We start from the raw sequence: 13,022 nt of genomic DNA on the forward strand, positions 1-13,022 counted from the left end.
AGTTAACCTGATTTCTCCAGATATGCAGCCTTAATATAAAATCATCCAGTGTGTTAATTTAAATATTTAAATTTAAAATAAATTCCAACTGTGCTGAGGCAGAACTCGCTCTTAGGGGTGTTGATCTTTTTTTTTTTTTTTTTTTTTTTTTTAACTTGCAGGGAGATAGCTACAGTTAAAGATTATTCATAGAGAATGGGTCTTTAAACCGTTCTGGTTATCGCGGTCGTCTATCTTGTATTCACATAAGGTTCCTATCTCGGATACATCCTTCTGTAAATGCCTTGAATCGCATGCCTCCTTTAACTTGGCAACCCCTTCAGGATGAACAGGCAAGTGCATTAAACAGAGATGCTGCACCATTCTCGGAAAAATGCAAATTGGGAAGTTGTTAGTTATTTGATGTTGCAGCACGATCCCCCCCGCCCCCGAAACATCCCTCCACTCCAGTGTGTGGTGGTGGAATCGCATGCAGTCCTGGGGACAGGCAGGGCTGTTTATATGCAGGCCTGGAGCAGCGAAGACAGCACAGAGACAGATGCATGTCAGAGATAGCAGATCCCATCTCAGGCAGATGCCTCTTATCACAGGCCTGTTTGCATAATTAGGCCTTTTGATATTCACCCCCTCTGACTGACAAAAAGTATAATTGCAGTATCAAGTACGACAAAAGGTAGGCACAAAATAAACAAGTCAACATAAATAGGGAGAAAAGATGTGGTGTTATTTTTGTCCTGTGGGAAAAAAAGAGGGAGGAAAAAACACAATTTTTAACTAAATCTGCTGTCAGTCACAGTCAACTGGTGTGACTCGGTGCTCAGAGGCTGGTCCTGTGAATGCCTGCAAAACACAGAGCGTGAGGCCTGATTGTAATTATGCTGGAACTAATATGCTTTTCAAAATGAGCCATTATGAGCTAATGCTGCACTGCCAAAGCCCTGTCTGTTTTTGTCCCTCTGTCTTGGAGAGTTTGCAAAGGTATGGCTGATATTGAGGCCACGGGTTATGATATGAGAGACAGTCTGACAGGTGGGAGCGCCGCTTCGGCTAATAATGCTCACAGGTGAGCGAGTAACGAGGGACAAAGTACCTGCACTGCTGCACAAGCATCGGTCTGTTTCTAATAGAGAAGTTTTTTATTCCGTACTAGAATTCTATTTATTGTTGTTAGTTGTTTTTTTTTCTAATAATATATATCTTTTAAGCCATCAAATAGAGTTTTATCACCATGTCTAGAATCTAAAATGGTCTTTAGGGCTTCTAATCATTCAGTGGTTTTCATTAAAAACCAGAGGAAACCATTATCTGCTCATTTTTCAACAGCCTACGAAACGGTGAAGTTTATTGGTGTTGTTAGGCTCCATAAACCTGTAACCCCACAGATCACCCGGTTAATTGGCGTATTTGAGTGGACAGCTGCCTGTTTAATCAGCATTACCTCAGCGCCTCCGGGGTAAAGGTGGAGGACTTGGAGGGAGAAGATGGAGAAGATGAGGAGTCCTGGAGGAGTAGGTGGGGAGGGGGTCGACGCAAGGACGGCTTTTTTGAGGGAAGGCAGTGATGAGGATCCCATCTGCCTGTAGTCTGTCTGCAGGGTCAGCAGAGGAGCATCGGGGGCGGCAGAGCCCGGCTTTAAACCTCACACTAACCTCTCGACGATTAACCAGCAGCCCCAGTCCTTCAGGAGCGAGAGCTCAGCCTGATCTGGGAGGTCTGGCCAGAGTTAGAGGAACGTCACGTCATTATGAACGGTTATCCAATGGAAGTTCAGCTTCCCTCTTTAAACAACCAGTTACTGCTGTTATGGCAACATATTTAACACTGCTGATGTATTCGTTGGCAGATTCATCTTAGAAGGTGAATACTTTGGCGTTTCATTGTGATCAAAGGGTACCGTGATGAACAAACAGATTTTATTTGTTTTGAACTGAAATCTGCTGAAAATGATAAAAATACATGTTAAAAATACTTTAACTGGGTGAATCCAAAACAGTGAACACATGAAGACAAATGAACTTTGCAACATGTCATATCAACCCTGAAAGAAATGAATAGGCACCAATACTCACTGTGATAAACACTGAAAGCAGATGGCTGCAGGGGAAATACAAGGAAGAGTTTAGGTTTTAAAAAAAATCTAATCAAATAATCCACTGTGCCGCTTTTGATAAAGATGAGCACAAATCACACTGCAGCCCAACTTTAGACAGAAAGGAAACTTTGAAAACATTTCAAACTAATCGTAAATGATGCCAAAACGTCTCAAGAAATGAATATATAATTTGAAAAAGGAGTGAAGTTGAAGTGGGAGGTGAAACTTGATGGACATGTTGCTCTGCAAGTGTTGCATCATTGGGGGGGATTTGCATATTGTTTCCACTCTCACTGTGTATATCATTTAAAACACAACTTTTTTTTCTCTTAAGTCTTACTTTCGCGTACGGTTGCATCTCCTCTCTCAGTGATTGCAGCTTTAAAGTCCCCTGAAGCCATCTCACTGAGGAGTGTTGACGTTCATTACAGAGCAGGTTAAGGTAACATTCACTTAGACTGTTCTCGTTGTTATTCTAATCCTAATCAAGCATTTACCTCCACAAAGGAGGGTGTAAACCTGAATAATTCCTATTTATAAGGGGCACGGTATTAAATCAATATGAAGGTAGAGCCTCGCAGGTCCCCTGCAGGGGAGAACACGCCGCTAATCATGCCCACTGGATGGCACATAATTAGATTCTAATTGGACGATAAGTAATCAGACAAGGCATGAGTGGTTTATCAATATCCCCTGAACCCCTGAATGGAAATTACGGCAGCCGTATTATAAAAAGGTCTAATCAGAGTGTACCTTTTTGTGCCGAGCAGACCATTAAGGAATTGACCTTGACAGCCCTGCAGGGAATCTGTTCAGTCTTATTTCGCCTCTGACTGTTCACACTGACAAATAAGTTAGGAGAGGGAAGATAGGAGACATGAGTGAAGATTTTGTGCAGAGGACAGGCTGAGATGGGTTTGTGTTCTCTCGCTGCGTGCTGGTGTATTCAGACTGTGTCTCAGGCTCCATCTTACATCAACACGAAGAGCAGCCATGTGGTCGGAGATATTTTCTGTCCTCGGTTCGCCAAATATAGTCAGCATATAGATGAGTTTTGCGTCCGAGCCCGATCCCGGCTGGCCCCACGCGGCGCGCGCCGCGCTCCATTTTCCCTTACTCATTACAGGCAGGGCTGTTGACCTTGTGCTTCTGGTTCATGTACAAGAGCAGATGTGTTGGCTCGGCGGGGCTTAATGACGAGCGGCGGTACGAGCCATTGTCTGCCGAGGTTTATCAGTCATTAGCCTGGTAGCATGTTAAATGTGACACAGATTGCCACAGCGGTTTACTGGCAAAACCAAGAAGCTCAAACAAAAGGGGAGGACAGGAGAATCATTTGAGGAGGAGGAGGAGGAGAAGACTTTGGCGTCTTCCTCCGGAGCCCTGGAGTGTGTGTCGCCTGTGACCACGGCGCCTCCCCGTAGGACACAGAGGTGACTTTGGAAAGTGATCAGCCGACTGCGAGGCCGGTCTCAAGTGTCGTCATGGCAAGTTACCGGGCGAATGGATATAGGCATCCTCATGAAAACCAACAAAGGGATATGTGGTGTATGTACATATTCAACTTTGTATGTTCAAGGGTGTTCTGCAGCGGAGTGAGCCTGTGCTTCAAGAATCAATCTTTATTAAAAAGGATAAGACTGAAGAATTGATTTAATGAATGCGGCCTCATGTCCTGCGGCCACATGTAATCCGCAGAGAATCATTGAGCACGAGCTCAGGGGGACAAAAAATGTTCGTAGAAGACTCATAGAGTGGTCTGTAATGATAGTCTCCATATAATCCCATAATTCCTTGTTTAATTAAACTCTGGAGCTGGCCTTGAGACTGCGCCAGCTCTGTTGCTCTTTTGTTCTCACAGTTGTTATTTGGAGGCTAGCTTTGAGTATTCTTTTGTCCACTTATGTTGAAAGATGTGAGTGGAGTGAGCTATAAACAGAAACGAGAGCAGCGGAAACAATGAGTTTGACTCAGACGAGACGCTCAGGTGAGCGCTATAGTTTTTCATTCGAGCTGAATGGCAGAGGGCCTCTGTCAGAAGCAGAAATCTCTTCATGCACCCTCTTCTTCAATATCTCTCTTTATTTTCCCTCTCCCACACTTTCTGGACTGTGCATGATGCAATCCAACTAGGCCTGGAGCAACACTGGCACATCACGCTGCCTTGTCAATGTCTCAATGAGGAAATTATGAAAATATGAATTTTATGACATGAAATGAAAAGGGCCATGTAGTTTGAATAGACATGCAGAGGAGGTGAAAATGATGCAATTTTCTAAATTCAGTTATAATGGTAATGTGCAATGGTAATGCGTATTTGCTGTCAAAAATTTCCCTGTCGGCCTGGATTGTACAGCTTTGTGCTGTATCTATATTCCTCGAGCAAAAATTCAGCTTAGTTGAATGCCTAAAAAGTAATGTAAAATATGTTCTAATTCATTTAATGACAGCAGATGGAAACACACGGGACTGAATGGTTTTGGTGTGATATTGTGTTCTATTTTATACACTCTGGCTGCGCTGTGTATGAGCTGTGTGCCCTGGGCCAATGACAGAGAAAAGCAGGGTGAGGAGCAGCAAGGTGGCCTGTGCAGATTAACCCCTCTACCCACCAACACCCCACTCCCCCTCAGCTCTCTGCCTTCACAGCCTCTGGGGCCCCTCTCAGAGGCAGGATTGTATATCAGGGCCTCTTCTATATTAAATAAATATCCACAGATTAAGATAATATCCTCCCAGTTGTATATTGAGAGAGGGGTAGCTGTCATTTGAATCCACTGTGATGCCAGTGCTCCTCTCTGGAGCAACAAAAGAGGCTCTTTGAAAATGCAGATAATGCTGTTGGACCGAGTTTACCATCAGTTTCAGCTCATATTGGCTGCTTTTCTTTTTTTTTTTTTTTTTTTTTTTTACAGACGCCCTCTCAGCTAATTCACACAAAAGACCTCTTAACTCGTTTCCATTGCGCGATCATACCGATGGCCCGCTTTCCTTCTTTCCTTCTCACCTCAGGTAACCGCACAGACGACGGTTCGGACGTAGACTCGGAGCCCGACTTGCCCCTGAAGAGGAAGCAGAGGCGCAGCCGCACCACCTTCACCGCCGAGCAGCTGGAGGAGCTGGAGAAGGCTTTCGAACGGACACATTACCCCGACATCTACACCAGAGAGGAGCTGGCTCAGAGGACGAAGCTCACAGAGGCCAGAGTACAGGTTAGACATATGAGGAAAAACACACGTTTTCAGATGCCCTAGAGATCATGAAAAAGTAAAAACTACTTCAAAAGAGAATGAAACTCATAACCTACCAGTTCTAGAATTTTCAAGTTTAAAGATTTATAATCCCAACAATCGTCCCACTGGAACAAAGTGATGCACATGGCTGCAAACCGCTCAGCGCAGGAGTTATTGTAGCGCTCGTTTAGCTGTAATTTGAGTGGCCTGATCCTTTTGATGCATGTGTAATCGAAGTTAGCCGTGCTAGCCATAAAACCTCCACCTGTTAGCGTCAATGTGCCGTTGTAGCTCAGCGCCGGAGAAACTCTAGCGCACACGTGGGCAGCCATCTCATCCATCAGTGTGAAGCAACACGCTGCTCCTGAAATCTCCCAGCATTTTCTTGTTTTACCCTCCACAACGATGCACCCATCATTCAGTGCCTTGATTTCAGTCGTATGTCATGGAGTCTGCCGTCTGCTATTATCCTTCACGTTCGAGTGGTATGACAGAGATCCTGCCCTCCTTCACACCTCAGACCCTGGAACCCGTCTGACAGCCTGAGTGCCCTGCAGTTGTACGAAGGATGGAAAAAAGATATGTACAGTAGAGTTATAGCAGCAGCTGTTCCCCCAAAGACATTGAGGGAGAGAAAAAAGGAGCAGAGGAGAGAAAGGGAATGCATTCCTGATGGATTTCTCATTTCGGCCTTTGGCCAGGATCTCATCCCATCACTTTCAAGCTCGCCGCTGCTTGTAAAACCCTCCACATATCACACAGGGTTCTTCATCCTCTCTTGGGACCCGATGCCCCGACAACAACATTAATCAATCAACCGCTAGTAAAGGAGGGAGGACGAGGGGGGGGGGGGGGGGGGGGGGGCGTCTGGGGCAGCCCTCTCCTCTTACCGCAGTCGTTCACACTCGCTCTGAACCCCCCAAACTCCTCACCGCATGCTAACTGTTCATCACACTACAAACATGCAGTTTGGATAACTGATTCCACACATGTCTTTGTCCATCTCCGAACCGCCCAACACGCACGGATGTCCTGTATGTCTGAGTGTTTAATGCCTCACTCAGGGAGGCAGAAATTTATCTCACGGCTGTTATACGGCAGTATATTTACATTTTTATTCTTCTTTGCTTCTTTTCGACCTGTTTGAGTTTTGGGCTGGGCGATAAAACGCAGGCAGGAAGTGGAGCAAGTCAAGGCTTCATAAATATTTTTTTATGGGAAATGTACGCAAAATATTTTATTAAAAACACTTTAAAAAAAAATAAAGCGGTGAAAATCTTCTGGATATAACCACAAAATTAAAACAACCATAATTTAAAGGTACAATAAATGTCGTGCACATGAAAGTGACCATGACGGACAGGAACACCTTGCATTTAACAGAAAAACCTGTCGTGACACCTGTATCTTTATGGAGCATGCCGAAAATGTTTGAACATGAGAGAGAGAGCGAGAGAAGAAAGAAAGCGGAGTGACTCCTGTCTCCTCGCACTTAGATGGTCCACTTAAATGATGTCATGTGGAAACCTGAGGAATTCGAGCCATGGCTATAATTTGTTAATGCTATTTTCCTCATAATCTAATTCTGTGATTCTTTGAACGTCTCAAAAGGTCAACTTAAACTTAATTTTTCAGAGAAGGTTAGGAAGAAAGGGGCTTTGGTAGCCAAAGTAAATAATAGTAAAAGTTGTGCAGCAGTTTGTGGAGAGAGTTCCAAGGAAGCTTTTTACCATTTTAAAGTAAAGATAGTTTGTTTTCCAAATGTGCTGTCTGTAAGTCGGGGAACCAATCCTTTGACTTGAGAATCGCGGCGCTTCATTGAACGGTGAGAACACCAAACGTGGTGTTGTTTAAATGTGCTGGCGTGTACATGTGCGTGTTATCGATGTGTTCGGAAAATGTCCACCAGCTGGGCTTCCACATAGGTGCCCAAATGGCCCATCACAGGGCAGGAGAGAGGAGACCCTTTGGCCCGAGAGCAAAGCTTCCCCGGCACAGCTGCAATGACGCATCTTCCAGATGTCGTCCAGAGACCACGCGGGTGTTTGAGGGTGAGAAAGAAACTACATGCAGGCGGTGCTGGAAGCCCCTCGCAGACTCATATTTTAGCTTAAATTTGTGTCAGCTGTCATGGTTCGCTGTTATCCGTTTGTCATTAAACACGGCGATAATGTGGAAAGTAGTTTTTGGGTTTTGCGCCGAGGTAAACTGGAGCACCTCTGCAAACACGGCCGCGCCGACGCTCAATAGGCGGCGCTGAGAGCTGCGTGTTGTAAATTAAACCGCGGGTTTCTCTGGAGGTGATGAGTGTTTGGCTTAGCGCTGACTCCCAAGCTAAACTCATAAACAGAGCTTACTCCCCTGTGTCTGCCCTCGCCTGCCATTTTAAGACCCTTTCACCATCTATCTTTATCAGCCCCGCTGCCCCTTTCAGCGGAGCTACCAGCGCTCTTTTTACCACCGTGAGCCCTGCGATGGTTTTATCACCCCAACTGACAAATTGTGGGATATGATCCATATCTCTTAGCAATTAGTTCCAGGCTGTCTGGGTAGGAGGGGATGCTGCCAAGTCTACCTTCAGTTATATCCTCCGCTGATGCAGTGTGCTCTGCCACTTTCCATCTGATAACCCCTCAGTTTTAACCGGAGCAGGCATCGTTTGTGCTGGTTCCCAGTGCAGAGTGCACCAGGTGAGGGGGGGGTGGAGGAGACAGGCAGGCAGGCAGGCAGGCAGGCAGGCAATGGGCTGCAGGCCGCTGTAAATCAGCTTTCACAGAAGAAGCAAATTGCATTCTCCTTTATTTAGACTGAAGTTTTTAAGAGACTGACTCCTCAGTCTCCGCTGGTTCCTCATCCTCTCTGCATGCCTCCTCCGGCTCGCTTTACCAAATCTGTCACATAGGTCCTCTTTCATTACCAATAAACATTCTGCATGTAGCTATTATAGTTAGTGGAATCTAATAACATATAAGCAGGGCCTTTTATGAAGCGTGCAAATCAATTTGGTAAAAAGTTTCTCCCTTTATCTGTGGCTTGTGCTGGCCTGTTGATGCACATAGTGAGCACAGAGAAAAGGGAAGGGAGGAGCCAGCCTGTGCGATTTCACATGAAAGAGCTGTGTGGCTGGATTCAGAATATAATCTAATGAAGTGCTACACAGTTTCCCGATTGTTTTACTATCAGCCGAGTTTTCAGCATCACAATGGCGCCGAGTGGTTGCAACCAAACCCAACAGGCAGCTGTATTCCCGCCAGTACGGGTTTATTTTTCATAAAGGAATAAATAGGATTTGTGTAGATTGTTGGGGAGAAATTGTTGCAATGCATCGCTGTGAATGTTCTAACACTTTCTTATTATTAGAATTTAAATGACTTTGGTACAGTGCTTCTGTACTCCTGATACTTATCAAGCTAATCCCACTCTCCTCACAAATTCACACTCCTAGCTACTTTAATTAGCATAGTGCCAGTCTGGAAGGCAAGCAGGGAGGGAATCAGAGAGCGAGAGAGAGAGCGAGAGAGAGCGACAGAGGGGAAAGAAGAGGGGAAGGAGAGAGGAGGAGGAGGAGGGGGAGGTGTGCGCGAGGAGGGGAGGAGGGGGATATTGCGTGGTATGAGACAGAAGAGGATTTGTATGTTGAAGCGGGTTGCATCACCCCTCTGTGTTTTTGTGGATATGAAGTCAGCAGGCACATTTTGTTTTGTCATTATCTCGGCTCTCGGTATTCATCTACCGAATGTTGTAAATTGGCTCCTGAAAGGCGTCACACATTCAGTCCTGACAAAATAATTCATGGAGGATTGTATAAACGGGGAATTCGGAAACATGAGTGATCCTGTTTAAAGAGACGCAACGCAGAGAGGTTTTTACTGCAGTGCAGTGTCACGCCTTTACAATGTGAGTGTGTATTATCGTTGATCAGCGATGAGGAAATGCAAAACGCCACTTGATCGCGAGCAATCGATTCTGTTGGCTGGGAGTGAATGGGAGATTAAAGGAAATGTTGCAATGCATGCAGCTCCAGACTGAAACTGTGTCGCTCCACTGATTGCTTCGGTTGCAGGTTTGTTCTCCAGTCGATGCCAGGAGGTTGGCGCCTACAGCCCCACCTCTGGCCGTGCCTCACTACTGCAGCCGCTCTGACTGTCCACCCCCCCCCCCCCCCCCCCCCCCCCCATCTTCCTCTCTTTTGTTTGGACTTTTTTTGTCGGACTGGTTTGCTGCTCTTCTTTCCCATCCTCCACAAAACTTTTGCTTCCACAATGCTTCAGAGATGCAGCGCAGGCACCGTCCAAGTCCGCTAGATGCAGGGAAGCCGTTTAGTCCGTGAAAAACCAAGCAGAAGTGAGCCACATGAATTCAGCCGCACACTTGTAGGTAAGATAGGGAGACATGGAGGAGCACGGCGGCTCTCTGTACTGCAGAGAATTAAACCGGATTGTGGGGAGCAGAGGAGAATCTGTGGTCCAAGGTGACTTTGTGATCAGGTTCCAGAGCGCAGCCTCAAATCCTCAGCTCGGGGCTGTGTGCTCCTCACTGTGAGAGTGTGAGTGTATAAGACTGTGCTCCTAATGTATGCATGTGTGTGATAGCGTATGGCCGCTCGCCTCTCCTGTAGCTGTTCATCCCATTCTGTGCTGAGGGCCTGACGATTGTTTGGAGAGAGCCACGTCTTCTGTGACACATGCTCCTCTCCTGTCCTTTACTCCAAAGTGGACGCGGTGTTTGTTGCACATTATCACAGCTGCAGCATCCGTTTGTGTCGTTTTGCCCGTTGAAATCGTTGTAACACTGCAAATTCCTGGAAGTTGTGTTGATACATAAGACTGCAAGGTGTTGTGGCAGCTGGAATGAGATGAGAGGAGATTGTGATCAGACCCCTATTATGCACAAAAACACTTCTACACTTCTAATTTATAACAGCAAATACATTTTGATAGAATCACACCGATGACAGGATTACATTTTTTTCATCGGCACAATAAGAAAACAATTTTAATCGTAGCTGCCAAGTTACCAAATATTGACTCTGAATGTGTCAACTAAACATTCACTAACAGCTTATTGTTTTTCCTACAGTATCCTCTTAGTGTAGCAACTAAAGCGTGATTAAACATGTTATGGTTACGGATCTGTTTAGACACACACAGCACTCGGGTGAAGTTAGGACACTGGCTCGACTCAATATTGACAAAATCCGACAATAACATCAATACGGGAATATCGTGAACAGACAGGAGTGTTATTGATGAGGTCTGGAAGAGGGGAGAAAAACTGGGAAAAGCAAGAAGTGACTTCAACATCTTAGTGTTTTGTGTGGGCCGTGATGGAGCGCCTCCTTCCTAAGCCGGGATGACAAAAGAGGGAAGGAAGTTAAAGTGAACATAAAAGAGGGCCGGGGTGAGTGGATGAGGTCGGAGGTGAAGTGGCACAGTGGGGTGGGGTGATCGGGAGTGTGTGGAAGGAAGGGGTGGGGTGGGGCACTCCTTCCCCCCGACCACCGCCACCAGGCACCATGCCCCTCCCCTGAGCCAGGCAGCTGTTTGTCTGGCCCAGTTGGAGCTTAGTTCAGACCTTGGACCACGCTCCACTACATCCCAATAGCAGAAATTTCACTGGAGCCACACACCGCATTTGTTTCTGGAATAGCTGATTGAGGGATTCAAGCTGGGTCTTTAGAAGCAATCGGGCTTGAGATGAAGATTTCCTGTTGGTTTTCGAGCTGCATAATTGAGGGTTTGCCTCTTCTTTTTTTTTTTCTTTTTTTTTTTTTTGCCAGCGCAGACACAGTCATCGCCTGTTGCATCTTATTTTCAACCTGAGAATAAACCGAACTAAAGGCAAAAAGAAAGAGCTCACCAGCTCTTTGCACAGTAACTGACTTTGTGAGAAAAGGAGGAAAAGAAGCACATTTAAATTGAGATCTCGGTGGGGCTGAGATCCCTTGTAGGCCTATGCGAGTTTATATGTATGTTTGTGTGTACAAAAAGAGGCAGAGCCCGAAAAGCAGCGAGTATGTCGCTGTGTAAGTCCCCTTGAAAGTGTCCCTCTTTAAGACCTGTTTAAAAGGGACGCCCCCTCTTTGTGTCCACTGTTCTCCGTGGCGTATGGAGGGGCTTTTGTCCCCCTCTTTCATGTGCGCTCACAATAGGCCTGGCCGTTTGAAACACAACAGTAGATGAACTGCGCTGACAGTGTATTAAACTCTGATGAATTGCCTGTGCGAGGCATAGATCAATGTCCTTCAACCCTTAGCACACAGTGAAGCCCGGGCCTTGTCTTGGTTAAATGGAACAGGTTGCTGGCTCTTTTCAAAAGGGCCTGATTATATTCATGTTTTGTTGAAGCAGAAGCCTTTTTAAAATGTGTAAATCTTTGCCGTTCAAAAGACTCCTATTTTTTTCCCCTTTCATTCAGGGAATTGACATTGTGTGTCTGCGCTTTGCCACTGCTCATTTTGTGGCCATTTTGCTATTAGGAGCCTCAGGACTGAGTGTCTTGACTGGAAAGTTAAAACACTTTTCTCTCTTTAAAACGGTTCAAAGAGGGTTCAGCGTTGAAACGGCGCGGCGGTGGGAGAGCGGTCCGTGTTTCTCTGCCTCCTCAGACAAGCGATGGCCTCCCTTAGAGCTCGTAATAGTTTTACAAACATACTTGAGGTGTGTGACGCGGAGGCTCGCGGTCTACCTTTGACCTCCAAATGACTTCTCCTCTCTAAAGGGGGCTTAGAGCAGCCTGTTTACACAGATCACAGTCTCAGCCACTTAAGAACAACAGCGATGGACCGCTGGGCTCTCATCGGGGCTGCAGACTCTCAGCCACCACCAACACCACTCACACCAGCCGGCAGATTAATCACAGGTGGCAGCGGCCCGCAGACCCCGCTGAGAACCGCGGGAGCATGACTGAAGCTGAAGCGAACACAAAAACAGCGTGCGACGAGCAAGATCTCAACACACGAAGCTCCGATCGGGCGGAAAGGGGAAGTCGCTTCGCCTTTGTCTTGAAACGGCGTCTTTTCTGACTCTTCCGTTTTCCTCCTGCAGGTGTGGTTCAGCAACAGGCGGGCTCGGTGGCGCAAACAGGCCGGGGCCAATCAGCTCGCAGCCTTCAACCACCTGCTGCCCGGAGGTTTCCCGCCCACAGGGATGCCGACTTTACCCACGTACCAGCTCCCAGAGTCCAGCTACCCCAGCACCACGCTATCGCAGGGTAAGACGTTCCCTTTAGGATCATAGAGTGCACTCTGTTCTCGGACTTTAATCCAATTTCAAAGATTACATTAGTTCTGTTCTGTTCTGGTACACATTCCTTTTTTCTATATACATGTTAATATCGTTATAAAATATGTATGAATCATGTGCTGCACATGAGAGTCATGCAGCTGTTCGTTATCTTGTCACGGTAAACAGGCCTTACATTATGAGACGCAGGTCATTTCTGTCCTTTCAACCCCTCGCAGACGGTGTGAACACGTGGTTCTTCTTGCTGAGAAGGACACTTAATGCGTGACTCACTGAGCTTGAATTTTGCTTCTGCTTGTTTTATTTGTAAGATTTTCCTTTTTCCTTTTTACATTAGTTCTTAAAATAACACGTTTTTTTTAGTTTTATCTCTCAAAAATGTCTCTTTATGAACGATTAAAAACATCTAACATCGACTTGCCACTAAGTACAGACATTTGACAAAATGTTATT

The 13,022-nt window shown here is 46.0% G+C and overlaps 1 protein-coding gene across 6 annotated transcripts in view; it reads left to right on the top strand.

Annotated features, from left to right (window-relative positions):
- The window catches only part of pax7a (paired box 7a), a 42,064-nt gene that overhangs the window by 15,808 nt on the left and 13,234 nt on the right, over positions 1-13,022 (top strand). For all 6 annotated transcript variants that reach the window (XM_030091568.1, XM_030091572.1, XM_030091570.1 and 3 more), the window contains 2 exons: positions 5,105-5,304; positions 12,372-12,537. In XM_030091568.1, the coding sequence (XP_029947428.1) occupies positions 5,105-5,304; positions 12,372-12,537 (366 nt within the window). The remainder of the gene's footprint in view (positions 1-5,104; positions 5,305-12,371; positions 12,538-13,022) is intronic.

Source organism: Salarias fasciatus, chromosome 5, assembly GCF_902148845.1.
Source record: "Salarias fasciatus chromosome 5, fSalaFa1.1, whole genome shotgun sequence".
Lineage (NCBI taxonomy): Eukaryota > Metazoa > Chordata > Actinopteri > Blenniiformes > Blenniidae > Salarias > Salarias fasciatus.